The following is a 14,819-nucleotide window of genomic DNA, read 5'->3' as shown; positions in this document are numbered from 1 at the left end:
GGTCACTCGACATTGATACTAATTTGTAGATCCCATCATCCTTTTAGTATTTCTGAAGATTCCATCTTTTTATCTGACTTAGTTCTTAAAGTAATACCACATTTATGATCTAAGATCAGAGGTCAAGGTCATTGAAGTCACTTGACCTTGATACCAATTTGTATATCTCATCATCACTTCTGAAGATCCCATATCTATACCAGACCTGGTTCTTAAATAATACCAATTTTATGTTCTAAGGTCATACGTCATATATCACCTTCTCATCATTTCTGATTTCCAATATCTCTATCAACTCCAATTCTAAGATTATATAATTTTGTGTGTTCAAGGTCATAGGTCAAGGTCACTCAAGTCACTTGACCTTGATACCAATTTGTAGATCTCATCACCCTTTCATCATTTCTGAAGACCATATGTCTTTATCAGACCTGGTTCTTAAGTAATACTAGTTTTATGTTCTAATGTCAAAGGTCAAGGTCACAAGAGTCACTTGACCTTGACACTAGTTTGTAGGTCCTGTTATCCTTTTGCCATTACTGAAGATTTCATGTCACTATTATCCTAGTTTCAAAGTTCTACCAATTTTTATGTTCATGGTCAGATGTCAAGGTTACTAGAGTAACTTGACCTTGATACTAATTTGTAGACCCTGTCATTATCTATTCATTTCTGTAGACCCCAGGACTCTATCTATCATATTTGTCAAGTTATATCTTTTGAATTTTAGAATTAATATTTCCCCATAGAGTTCTATGTTAAACCCCACCCCCATTTGATCCCCCAAAAATGTACCCTAAACCCCTTCAATCTGAAAACAAAAACACTTCAGCAGATCTAGATACAGGCCTATCATATCCTTGAATATCTATTACTTTCATCCACTGGTTACGGAGAACAGTGTCGACAGTTTTAGGCGCAAGAAAGAAGCGGAAGAAGAAAAAGCGGAAGAATGATAAGAACCAAGCAAAAACAATAATTCTCCAAACTTCATTTGGGAGACTTAACAAGAGGTCCATGGGTCACATCGCTCACCTGAGTCACAGTCGGTGAAAATGTAGGCGGAGCCTATTCTAAACAGATGTTATTTACCTGGAGTGGCCAGGGTCTACCAAGGTGTTAATTGCTATATCCCGTGGCATTCAGAGAAATACACAAAGACAGGACGCGTTAGAAATCTACCTGTCCGTGCTTGATGAAAAAAAATCTACAAGTCTTCAATTCATAAAGAATACATGTATAAAAATATGACATATTTTATTTTATTTCACGTATATATTAGTTTGAGGACGTTATAGCCATTGGAATTTGTTATAAAATTATCTTCAATAATGCTACACTGTCAAAGAGTAGATAAAGTGTCTCCAGATATCCTCACGGTACTGGAATGTTCTTTGCCCAAGGATTTTCTTCGTTTTCCCGGTCAGATACTGATAAGTTCCGGTGGACTGTCTGTCAACATTCTCGTTCCAGTGACAAATGGCTAATCCCGTTCTCATGTTGTAGGAATCATCTCCTAACTGGGTCCTTTTGTCGTGAAACATGTTGAGAACATTATTGAATGACTCAACATAATAGGTGTCCAATGCATGCACAAAATCTTCTGGAAACTTGTACACCACAAACCTATGTATTCCATCTGTTAGAAGTTTCTCCGCAGCAGGATCCGTGAGGATAAGTTTGCTTGGCTCGTAGTTTGGGTCTGTTTTACATCTACTTTGGGGTGGGCAGTGCACATGGTCATTTTTATAGTGCGAACGATGTTGTCTAGTCGTGATCGTAATATTGACGGATCTAAATCGCAGTTTCTCATAGAGTATTGCACGTGAGTTCTTACTGAGTGTACTTTGTCAGAAAGCTGCTCATGCCAAGTCTTTCCGTGGTGTTTCAGCGCACCCTTGGCCACTTTGCACATTTGCTTTTCTTCGGACTTCGCAGCGTGCCAGGTATCGTTTTGATTGATAGTGTCTGGTCTTTCCTCCCGAATAAACTTATTAATGCTCGTGTTTCTGTCATGGGCATGGATGCTGATGGTAACTGGGCCACCAACAGACGATATCTCACTGTCAAAGAACTCGTATAATTTCCTTGTCCCTAGAAGTTTGTGTCTTTGAGTACACCGGTCATCCTCTTTTGTGATGTGCTGCTCTTTCAAAACTTTGTGCGTCTCCTGGCCGATACACACAACATTCGTATCTTTCGCATTTCTCCTACCCCCATGACGGGCATCGGTCAGAATTGCTATTGCACCACCATTCTCATAAGATAGTCCAATTTCCATATATACTAGTCACATGTAAAACTTTGATCCCTATTGTGGCTCCAACCTACCGCCAGGGGATATGATTTTAACAAACTTGAATCTGCACTATGTCAGAAAGCTTTCATGTAAATGCAAATTTCTTTTGCTAAATGGTTCTTGAGAAGATTTTGAAAGATTTCCTCTATATATTTGTAAGTAAAACTTTGATCCCTTGCTGAGGGCCCCATCTTACCCCCAGGGGCCATGATTTTAACAAACTTGAATCTGCACTATGTCAGGAAGCTTTCATGTAAATTTGTACTTTCCTAGCCCAGTGGTTCTTGAGAAGAAGATTTTCAAAGAATTTACCTATATATTCACAAGTAAAACTTTGATCCCCTATTGTGGCCCCATCCTATCCCTGAAGAAAATTTTTAAATGACCCCACCCTGTTTTTGCATTTTTGTGATTTTCTCCCCTTTGAAAGGGGCATGGCCCTTCATTTGAACAAACTTGAAGGCCCTTTACCCAAGAAAGCTTTTGGCCAAGTTTAGTTGAAATTGGCCCTGTGGTTCTGAAGAAGTCGAAAATGTGAAAAGTTTACAGACGGACAGACGACGGACAACAGGCGATCAGAAAAGTTCACTTGAGGCTCAGGTGAGCTAAAAAAAAGTTTGCAGGAGAAGTGGAAGAAGACAAAGAAAAAGAAGAAGAGGAAGACTACTGTAATATCCCCCCCCCTCCCCCCCCCCCCCCCCCCCCCCTTCTGGAAAAGAAAGACATAACAAGAGCTCCACAAGACAAGGCATATCCCCTCGCAATGGGAGTCTACAAGCTTTTTCTATAAAGTTCCGTAGTGACCCTAACAACTGACACCAAAATCAATAAGGGTCTTCCTCTCTTGATAATAAATCTACATGTGAAGTATCAAATCATTCGAGCAAAAAATGTGGCCTCTCAAGTGTCTACAAGCTTTTTTGTATGAAATCCTGTAGTGACTTTGACCTTTTGACTCCAAATTTAATCAGGATTATATGATTTTATATCAAATAGTTGACTATCAATTTAGTAGAGGTTTTTCTATTGGGATGTCACCCAGGGTGTATCTTGTCACCAGTATGACCCTATGATATATACAGTATAAGATCATTAACAACAGTCATCGAATGTTGCTCTCTTTTTTCACCGAACAGGAAAATCGTTTTCTCCAACCCACAATATTTCTAAGACGTAATTCCACCGTCTGCTTTTGCTGCTTTCTTTCCCTTTTTTAATATTGCAGATTACCATGAGACACCTGCGCATCCTAACCAAGAAGAAGGAAGCAGGTGAATGCAAGCCATACCATGTGAACTCAAACTAAGAATACCACAGCCAGTCATTCAGTGCAACAAACACACTCTTGTAAAACCAACTTTCTTTAATATTTTTTTTTTCACATTTAGAGGGGATTTTGGTTTTTGCTTCTACGGGATACACAATTAGGCATAATCAACTCTTAAATAAATTTTACCTTGTATTGTCGCAGTTCAGGGTTTGGGGGGATGGTGGGGACTGGGGAATACCTTAGTGTAGGCTGAGATCAAGTGGCCCCATAACCTGGTGGTCTCCCCATCATACACACAAAGTGGGGGAGGGGGGCATGGCTCATAGTCAAAGTAATAAGTGTGTAGTTGTGTAAATATGGTAACAACCATGAGTCATGGCCTGCCAGGGCTGGTCCCATCTCCACCTTGATCAAACGGAGGGAGGCCACAGTCTAGTGAATGTAAACCAGGTGACACTGGAGACAGGGAGAAGGGTGGCCCCACCTCCACCTTGTTCAAACGGAGGGAGGCCACAGTCTAGTGAATGTAAACCAGGTGACACTGGAGACAGGGAGAAGGGTGGCCCCACCTCCACCTTGTTCAAACGGAGGGAGGCCACAGTCTAGTGAATGTAAACCAGGTGACACTGGAGACAGGGAGAAGGGCGGTCCCACTTACACTGGTCCGGAATGTGATAATCGTTCGGATTAGGCACTTGTGCTTACACTTGGCCTCCTTTGTGCCCACACTGTCTTGGTACAAAACATGTATCCCCTGTGCACCCACAAAAAATTGTGGCCTTTTTCATCCCCTTGTAATTCTTGTTACATTGTTGTGTTGTGTAAATTGTGCTGTTCTTCATATTTGGAAGCATCAATAAAATGATATTGACTATTTACATTTCAAGGCAATACCTATGCATTAAACAGGTTTGTCCATCTGGTAGTATTGGGTATCAAAAATATCTATATGATTTGTGCTTGTGGTAAACATAGTCCTTTTGTATAGCCTGAGCTAGTTGGCATGTGCTATGGAGTGCCTACCTCACTGGATCTAATAATTGATAGGATTCTTCCTCTTTTATAACAAAGCTTTATGTACCAATATTTAAAGTTTTATATATACATGTGCATGTTGAGGACAGCATATTCCTAGTCCTGGGGCTGTTTGCAATCCTTGTTAAATAAAGCATTAAAGTTTTACAAGAAGATTTCTACCTATCAAATTTGAATGCTCATGCTGTCATTTCCATTTCAAAAGTTACAACAAATGATTAAATTTTTGTTAAGTAGATCAAAAGTCATTGATAAGATCACAAGGTTATACACTTTTGTGCTGTTAGATAGGGCTTAATTGTTTTAAAAGTGTAATAAACAAATGAAAACTTAAACCTCTATCTCAAGAGGCTCAATATTTATTGGAAAATGGTAAATGTCAGCAAAATATCAAGGTTAAGTTCAACTTCATAAATCTTGGAATTTACAACAAAAGGTATATACATGTACTTAATTTACACGCTCTATCACTTGTATTTCAAAAGTTATGGCCAATGAATAAGTTAATGAAAAATAGGTCAAAAATTATTATGAAGGTCACAATGTCAGGTGTTTTTTGTGCTGTCAGGTAGATCTTATTAAATAGAACAAAAAATCAAAATATTTAATAGGTTTTATTTCAAGAAACTCAAAAGGTATTGCCAAAAACAATTTTTTTAAATGATAGATCAAGGTCAAATAGCAAGGAAAAACAAAAAAGTATTGTCACAAGAAATATTCATGTAAAATATGAAACCTGTAGTGTTGCTTGTGTGAAAATTTGGTACAAACCTGACCAGTGACTCTAAAGAAGATTTTTTAGTTACTACAGTCTTGTGTTTTTCAAATTATCCCCCTTACCTGGCGCTATCTACTTAATTTCAATATTCTGTTAAAATAAAACGCTTTGTTAAAGCATACTTTTGGCCAAATTGGATAGATAAAGAAAAAGGGTTTTAAATATAAAAAGTGCATTGCAGAACACACTAAAGATATGAAATACTTTATTGCATACAAATATGGAGTTATTTTTGACAGTGAATCGAGAAACTTGATCAGAGATGAGAACATTCAAGTGTATGGTTTGTTAAATTGTAGATTCTTTTTTATTTATTATTTATTTGAAGATACTTAAAATTATTTACATTTTTTATGATAAAACTTTTGCATAGAATTAATGTAAAAGATAATCACATACATGTATATATAGTGACAACACACCTCTGGATCCCCCTCTACATTGATCAGGTCACTCAGCATGTGCCTGTTCCAGAAGAATCGGGGATCAACCTGCTGCCAAAGAGGGAGATGTCTGTTTGACAGGCACTCCTTCCCATGTTGTCGCTGCAAACTGGTAGTAAGGTCAAAGGTCTCGCTGTAGTAGAATGAGTCCGAGTCGGTGAACATCTTCAATAACTCCTGTTCAACAAAAACAGAAATTCAGTAACAGCTGATCGTGTAAAATGTAATAACTCACTGAACAAACTTCATGCACATGCAGACCTTAAACTTGAGAATTCAAATGTACAAATTTCAAGAAAAATTTAAGATAGGACTATACTTTTATTTTGAAATTTAATTACATTTACTGTAATATTGACGTAGTCATATTTTGTTACTATAATACTCTTAACAATCTACTATCAAAGCTAATGGTCATGGTAGATTGCACTTAAAAGAAAATGTATACATGTACCAGGAACTAAAAGCTAACATACATGTAGTAATCAATTTATTTTCACAGTAACGATGCATAAAAATAAGCAAATCATATGCATGACAAAGGGCCCCTTTCATCAGTAAATATGACATAGCATTTATTTGAACAAATGACAAATACATATCTGTGTCGATAAGTTTTGAAAACAACACAAGCAAAAGACCAATGGGCCACATTGCACACCTGAATCACCTTGGCACTGCCAATGTTCAGCTGTTGTGATTTTTGGGGGGGGGGGGGGGAATTTTATCAATCTTTATTCCCATGAAAAATTTTGACCCCATATTGTGGCCTCAACCTAGCCCCAAAGGATCACAACATAACTGAAAATGAATAGGTCAAACTTCCAGGTCAAGGTCACATAAAACACTAAAGTATAACAAGGTCTTGTCATAAAGAATCTATAAACGAAATATGAAAACCCTACCTAGATATTTTAGGAGATATTGAATAGGTCAAAGTTTTTTTTATAAAGTAGGTCAATATCCAAGGTCAAAAGATCAAACATCATTGTGTCAAAAGGTCTTGCCAAAAAGAATTTTTATTACAAAATATGAAAGCTCTACCTAAAATACTTCTGGATATACTTAATAGGTTATGGTTAAAAACTCCAAGTTCAAGGTCACAACGTCAAATGACATGATATGAACAAAATGATTGACTTTGCCAGAATGAACATTGGCTAAACCTATTCCTGATATAACAATGTTATTCTCCCTCTGATCAACGACAACGGTTTATTTCTCATAACTTTATTTCTCTTAAGATATCTGCGTACGTACCGCCTCATATTACCAACGATACATCGCCTTGCTTCACCAACTGGATACATAGCAGTACCAGCACTGCCAACGTCGTTGGCACTCATCATCAACAAGTTCCATTTTTAGTTTTTTACAAGTAACCAATAGCTTAGACATTACGCCAATTTCATTTACTATTATCTGAAATTTAGATTTTCAATAGTTTGATCTAGGGGAGAATACCACGATGTACGAATTAATTGTTTCACCTTTTGATCGGACAAGTTAGTTTGTCCATTAATTAATTTCACACTTTACCGACTGATACCACGGTGACCAGACACCCTGATTGTTATTCTTTTTTGAGTTAATAACAAAGCCTGCAACATGTAATCCGCTGGAAAAGTGTTTAGCTAGTTTTGTAGTGTAGCTTTAGTGCTTATTGTTAATTATATTTGTGTTTTCTCCATACTGTAATCCTTTCACGTCCTGACGAAGGGACAGGTTGTCCTGAAAATTTGACAATTCCAATTGTTCATGTCGTTGGTCATTCTAGTGCTTTATATATATATATATATATATATAAAGTCAAAAAATAAAATCCAGTACTCAAACTTTTATCTATAGCACTTTCGCCCTGCAGGCTCGTCAGTAGATTTTTAAACAATATAAACAAGTTCCATTATGACGTCATCCTTGTGACGTTATGTGGGCAACGTTAAACATAATACAGTCACGATTGTGACATCAGAACATTATACAATGTTAATGTTAGGCACTTTTAAAAATACAGACATATTTAAAATAGTTCAGTCTATAAGTTTTAAGCGCCTCTGAATTCCTGTACATTAAAGGAGACATTCTATGTAAAATGTACATGTTAAATAACATGAAATAAAAATATTAACAGTTTAGTTTCGGCTTAAAAGAATTTATTGAATGTGTTTTACTAAAGAATTTATTGAATGTGTTTTACTAAAGAATTTATTGAATGTGTTTAACTGATATACGGAAAAGAATTTATTGAATATATATATATATATATATATATATATATATATATATATATATATCAGCAAATAAAACTTTGATCCCCTATTGTGGCTCCATCCTACACAAACTTGAATCTACTCATGTCAGGGAGCTTTCATGTAAATTTCCACTTTTCTGACCTAGAGGTTCTTGAGAAGAAGATTTTTAAAAAAAAAATTCCCAATATATTTGAATATAAAATTTGATCTACTCTGTATCAGGAAGCTTTCATGTAAATTTTCACTTTTATGACCCAATAGTTTTTGAGAAGATTCTTGAAGATTTTGTCTTCATGTATATATAGTTGCATGTAAAACTTTGATCCCCTATTGTGGCCCCACCCTACACCCATGATCTTAACAAAGTTGAATCTGCACTATGCTTTCTCATAAGTTTAATGATTATTTGCTCAGTTTCCCATGGGGATCAAGGTTAGAACTGGTCCTCAGTACCCCTTGCTTGTCATAAGAGGCAACTAAATGGGATAGTCCTTTGGATGAGATCGTAAAATCCAAGCTTTTGTGTCACAGCAGGTGTGGCACGATAAAGATTCCTCCCTGCTCAAAGACTGTAAGCATCAGGCATAGGCCTAAATTTTGCAGCCCTTTACCTGCAATAGTGATATCTCCATATGAGTGAAAGATCCTCGAGTTGGCATTAAACAATACACAATCAATCAATATTTGCTCAGAGGTTCTTGAGAAGAAGATATTTTAAGACATCTTAATGTTTTTCAATCATCTCCCATTTGAAGGGGGCCTGGCCCTTCATTTGAACAAATTTGAAAACCTGTCACCCAAGGATGCTTTGTGCCAAGTTTGATTGAAATTGGCCCTACGGTTATGAAGAAGTCGAAAATGTAAAAAGTAACAGACAGACAGATCTGGACGTTGGAGAAAAAATGATCTGAAAAGCTGACTTGAGCTCTCAGCTCAGGTGAGCTAAAAATGTCATCAGTAAGTGTAGTTGGTGTGAGTTTTCCTTGCGGAATGTCTACCTTATAATTGAACAAGATAATTGTATGTGAAACACTATATGTACACCATGATAAATGAACTTATTATTATCAGAAAGTTTGACCTTTTGGTTGACCAAGCATAAGTCAATATTTTGAATAACAATAGTTCAAAAGTTACGACCAACACTAAAGTTGTGGACAGTCAAACAGACAAAGAGACATTAAACTGGACTACAAACAATATACTATATATGATCTTTGATCTCGAAGACCTGTATAAAAATTAGTTTAAATGTATGTACATACTCTGTAGGTCACTAAAACAATAACACTAAATACTGTACCACCATGGTTAAGAGAGGTTAATGCATGTATAATTCTAGCAAAAGAATGGCCTACAGAGCTGTACAGTTTACTAGCAGAAACATCACACAATCCTGGCTTATAGCAAGGGAAGTAACTCTTACATTTCTCTTCTTTTTCAGCTTCACTGCAACTTTATTTTTCAGTATTATAAACCTAGCATCCAACAATATAAACAGTATAATGAAAAGAATATCATCTTGATTAACACAGAATCACTACAATCTAATCAATAATATAGTTTTCTTTTTCCTCCTATAGACTAATGTGTCACATCTCCTTTTGTTTTCCATCAGAATATATGAAGTATATGATTAAATTGACCCACCTAAAAATATTAGTGCATGAAAAATGACCCGTGAATCAAGTTTTATTTTGAAAATCAGAATTTATCCAAACATTATTATGCAGTTCCTTACCTCTGTTATTCTTCTTACAAACTTGTCCTTGTCTTTCGCCTCTTTCTGAAATAGCAAACGAAATATGAAAACTTTCTCAGTAAAAGTCATTCTGAATATGTAAGTATATGGGCCACTCCTTCCAATACATTAATTAGAAGGAAGCAGTAATACACAGCAAAATTAAGCATGAGGTAAAAACAAAGAATATAGAATCTACTAGCCATATTTCATATCAATACTGGCACACACATTTATTAAATGAATATCTTATCTATGAACACGTTTAAATGGCATGTTAATGTGTTTTCCAAAAACATTCTAAATTATATGATACCAATTTTGCATTTTGTTACACATAAGGTTGTTCCAAGAATATTATGATAGGTGCAGAATTGTAACTTTCTGTGGAAAAAAATTGGGAAAGTTAAGAAGGGTTTTTATAGGGGTGGATCTGTAGTTTTCTAGTCTATCCTAATCTCCCTAAATAACTAAAGTTCTGCAGCTAACATCACGCTCTTATCTTTCTCTGATCACCTTCTTTGGCTTGACATTTTCCATTCCTGATTTGATTGATTTCCAAGCATTCTGTAACTGTTTCTGTTGAACTCCACTTTGGGCTATTGTTTTCGGCTTTCTAATTCCAAAATGATGTACATTGCAAAGCTACAAATAAAAGAAGGTACAATAAATTCTGCACGATTACTTCCTATTTATACATACATGTGATACATAAGGAATAAATGTCAAATCTATTTAAGCTATGAAGGTATAAAAACGGGAAGCATGAAATAATTTTTATAATCTGCGAAGTCAGTTATACAGAATTTATCCTCTGTCTTCCATTTTTTTTACAATACATTCCTTGCGTTGGTATTTTGTTATTTGAATTAATTTTTTCATGTCACAGTTTATATTGAAAATTATAAACAAAGGTACACGTATATTACAGAAATACATGCAACACAGGTGTCAGAATATGAATATCACACAAAAAATACAATACATGTACTTACATCCAGATCTAATTCCTGGGGTTCTGCATCAGAGAGAGGAACAATCACAATTTTATTCACTTTGTAAATCTCTTCTTTTTCCAGTACATTTCCCACAAGTGATCTTTGCTTTATCAAAATCAATCGCCAATCATCTTCTGAAATACAAATTGTTTAAGAAATTAGAATAGAGATTCTGCAAGAATATTATTTGGATGAGACTAGTTTCCAGTTCTTAGAGATTTACATGTACATCCATGTATATGCAGCAACACTGTATACAGGGATATTTTTGCCCCGTGTTATTTTTATTCTCTCTACACTTGCAGACAGTTTTGACCCGTTTTAAATTTGCCTAGACATTAGTTGTGTTAAAAGACAGATACGAGAGAAAACAGTTTTGCCCACACTTAAATTCGCCCAATGACAACGAGGGCGAAGGGGGCAAAATTAAAACAGGGGCAAATATTTCCCTGTATGCAGTTTCATCTAAACCTTAGTTATGCAAGTGAACAAAATCTTATTTCGTCAAATTTTAGATGTGAAACTTTTCAAAGCAATCAGTTAAAATGAATATCAAAGTCAGGTAACTATTTACAAGATCAGATAACCTGGGTGGATTTTTGTTAGGAATACCTGGGTGGATTTTTGTTAGGAATACCTGGGTAGATTTTTGTTAGGAATACCTGGATGGATTTTTATCTTTCCAATTACTCCGTATACAAGTCCTATGCAGACTGGATTCCATGCCAAACAAATATCATCTCCTACAAAACAAGAATTGCTTTAAAGATTTACTGCTTCCTCCAAATAGAGGGACTTATCAAAACAGCAAAACTGTATGTGCACTAAAGCAATATTCTCACATAGTATCAGTGTAAAACAAATATACTGTATCAAAAACAAGGAATCTTAGTGTATTACTGAACTCAAATAACTGTTCATCCATAACATGCACAAGACACTGTTTCAAACTCCTTCTGTTGTGCAACTAACTCAACAACAAACCTAAATGATTATTTATGTGGCATCTATATTCACAGATATCTCAAATACATCTTTGTGTCAGTTTTTAGCTCACCTGAAATATTTTCCTACCTATTTAACAAAGTTCTGTTTACTCTCTCTCTCTCTCTCTCTCTCTCTCTCTCTCTCTCTCTCTCTCTCTCCCCTCCCTCCCTCTTAAATTTAGGCCCCATGAAGAATACTTAAACAGTTTACATGATACACTAGTCTAAACTTTTTTATATAGTTAGATATGCATACATATACAGGGAAGAGTCGTAGTGCACTAATAGCTAAAGACACTGATTGTGAACTTCATACAATTTCATTTCCTAGTACATGTAGTTTATATGTTCAAATGATTCAATTACTGGTACAATTGAAAATCAGTTGATCCTTGACTCAAACCAAGCACTCGGTTTAAAAAAAAAAATGCTTTCAATTATCAGATGTTTGCTTAATATTACAGTGTAGTTTGAACTAAAATATTTTAGTTGCATGTTTAATGACATAGAAAAGTACTTGTACACAAGCTGGTGCACTTCAACCCAAAGATTGAAAAATGGCTGACAAGGACATTGATTTCATTTAGTCTAAAAAAAAAAAATTACCAGATTTTAGAAATATGCATTCAATTTCTAAAATCACAAATCATTCAAAGGAATTAATTCATTTCATTAAGCTGTTTTCAAGTTTTGAACAAATAATGAAATTATCGTTATTCTAATCATAAGAGCTTATGTCAGTTAATTGCAAAGAACCATCACTTAGTATGAAATCTTTTCAAATTCCCATCAATATTTTCTAGTATGAATAATGCAAATATACTTGATTACTAAATGTATTATATGCATTACAATGACAGATCTAAAGGTTGTAGGCCAGCCACCCTTTTGGTTCAGCATTGTTAAAAAAATTAGTAATTTTTTTGCTATTTTGCTATTTATTGGATGGAAAAGGAACAATCTATGGTCGCAACACCCCATCCCCACTTTTAAATATTTTCTGGCTCTGCCCCTGCATAGCATAAAAGTGCATTTGTACTGATTTCCCGTATAAACACATTGATTACTTTAATGTTTTACTTATCAAAGATATATTGCATTACATGGCACTAAAATGTTTGATGTCCAATAAATGATGAATGTATATGAGGATTGACAGAGTTTGCAGACTATCAGATGTTTGTGTTCTGTCACATTAATAGTATATAGCTTATGAGTGGGTCCTTGGACAACAGCTGTTTTGTTTGACCAGAGAACGGATCTGTTGCTCAAACCCTTAGGCTGAGATCAACATACCTGTTCAAAAGTCAAACAAAACAGCTGTTGTTTAAAGATCCACTCTATAATTGTTTTGTTACAACTTCATTATTTCATGTTGAAATATAAGTACAGTAAAATATCTCTATCTCAAAGTCCGAGGGACTTCGAAAAAACTTTGAGATATCCAGGGGTTCGAGATATCCAAAATCGATCTTGAATATTTTTTTCTTTTGAAGGAGGATATTTGATGTTTTAAAGATGAAGCGTGTATTATTAATTGCGTAATCATTATTGTGAGCATTACCTTCAAGCGCACTTCGGCAATTGTGTGCGTTCATCTAACTAAAATGTTAATGATATAGCGTGTATCATTCAAAACCCCATCCCTGGAATCAAGCGTGTTAGTTCATGATTGGCAGTGAACTTCATGCATAATATTGGAAGGCTTCACTAATCACCCAAGCTGTTGTACCAATTATTGCGACCTGGGACTACTCGGAAAAGGCGAGCGTGGATTAGCGGTTAGTATAATTATAATTGGTGTAGCCGCGGGCGTGAACGTGTGACTTAATTAACGACACCAGGTATGGTTAGCAGAGCGGAAAATTGACTGCACTTCGAGATAAACCAGGTGAATTTAGGGCATGGGACCTCGAAAATACTTCGACATAAGCGGGGTATTCGAGATTACCGTGTTCGAAATATCAGAAGTTTTTAAAATCATTTATATAGGGAAAACAGCCGGGACCGGCAGTTGACTTCGACTCAAGCGGGGTATTCGAGATAAACCATATTTGAGATACAGATATTTTACTGTAATTATATAAAAAAAATAATGATGTTCTTTAACCACCATATTACAAGTTCAGTTACATTGAATAAATTGATTTTCCCATCTCAAATATTCACAAAAATGTCAGAATTTTGTGACACAAAACTGTTCATATGAAAGATGTAGGTAACAAACTTCCTGGAAAATGAATGCTGTTGCAGGCATGGATCAAGATCATATGATATACATATAGCCAATGACAACAGTGTAACAGTGGTCAACACTTGTCTGTTGACTGGGAGCCTGACAAGAGACCTATGATAGAAATTCTGAACTTATTAAAGTTAACAGTCAAAATATTCATTTTTTTAACTGTAGTTTTATACAGGGGAAAATAAAGGTGTATAAAAAAGTACAATCTGATCAAAATACAGATCTCTCAAATACCACACAGCGCAGTGTGCTATTTGAGAGATCTGTATTTTAATCAGATTGAACAAAGTAAATAGAACTTTTTGTGCTATCAGATCAACACAGTACAGGGATATGACTGAATTCCTCAGATATGAGGAAAACTGGTCAAAAAGGGAGGAAAACACCTCACCCTACCTGGTAAAATATCATTTTCTGCCACTTTAGATCAAATCCAGAGTGTTTCTTTTTTTCAAAAATTAAGCAAATCAGGATTTCCTCTGAAAAGAGGAAAAATCACACCCCTGACAGTAAAATATATAGTCAATAAACAAGAATTTAGACAGACTCCAAAGAATATGACTACACTGATCATCATTCTCTCTCTCTCTCTCTCTCTCTCTCTCTGAGTCTGTGAATAAATTGTGCTAATACATTTAATCTTTATTCTAGATTTATCCCCTTTCTCTTTGAATGCGATCTGACTGTTCACTTATTTTACACTGACACCAAATTTATGACACTTGTGGCCAAAAACATCAAATGTATTAATAGAAATATAGGTCTCTATATA

General features: G+C 35.4%; 1 protein-coding gene across 2 annotated transcripts in view; it reads right to left on the bottom strand.

The window, feature by feature from the left end:
* The window catches only part of LOC125659904 (phosphatidylinositide phosphatase SAC2-like), a 141,523-nt gene that overhangs the window by 126,112 nt on the left and 592 nt on the right, over positions 1-14,819 (bottom strand). The window contains exons 2-6 of one of the 2 annotated variants that reach the window (XM_048891701.2): positions 11,479-11,559; positions 10,814-10,950; positions 10,335-10,463; positions 9,819-9,863; positions 5,805-6,002 (exon numbers count right to left, since the gene is read on the bottom strand). In XM_048891701.2, coding sequence (XP_048747658.2) covers positions 5,805-6,002; positions 9,819-9,863; positions 10,335-10,463; positions 10,814-10,950; positions 11,479-11,559 — 590 coding nt within the window. Of the gene's footprint in view, positions 1-5,804; positions 6,003-9,503; positions 9,556-9,818; positions 9,864-10,334; positions 10,464-10,813; positions 10,951-11,478; positions 11,560-14,819 lie in introns of those variants that run through there. The other variant, XM_056148953.1, reaches the window with a different exon arrangement.

The sequence above is a fragment of the Ostrea edulis genome, chromosome 9 (genome assembly GCF_947568905.1).
Source record: "Ostrea edulis chromosome 9, xbOstEdul1.1, whole genome shotgun sequence".
Lineage (NCBI taxonomy): Eukaryota > Metazoa > Mollusca > Bivalvia > Ostreida > Ostreidae > Ostrea > Ostrea edulis.
Note: the sequence above shows the minus strand (reverse complement) of the source record. Positions and strands in the feature narration are given on the sequence as shown.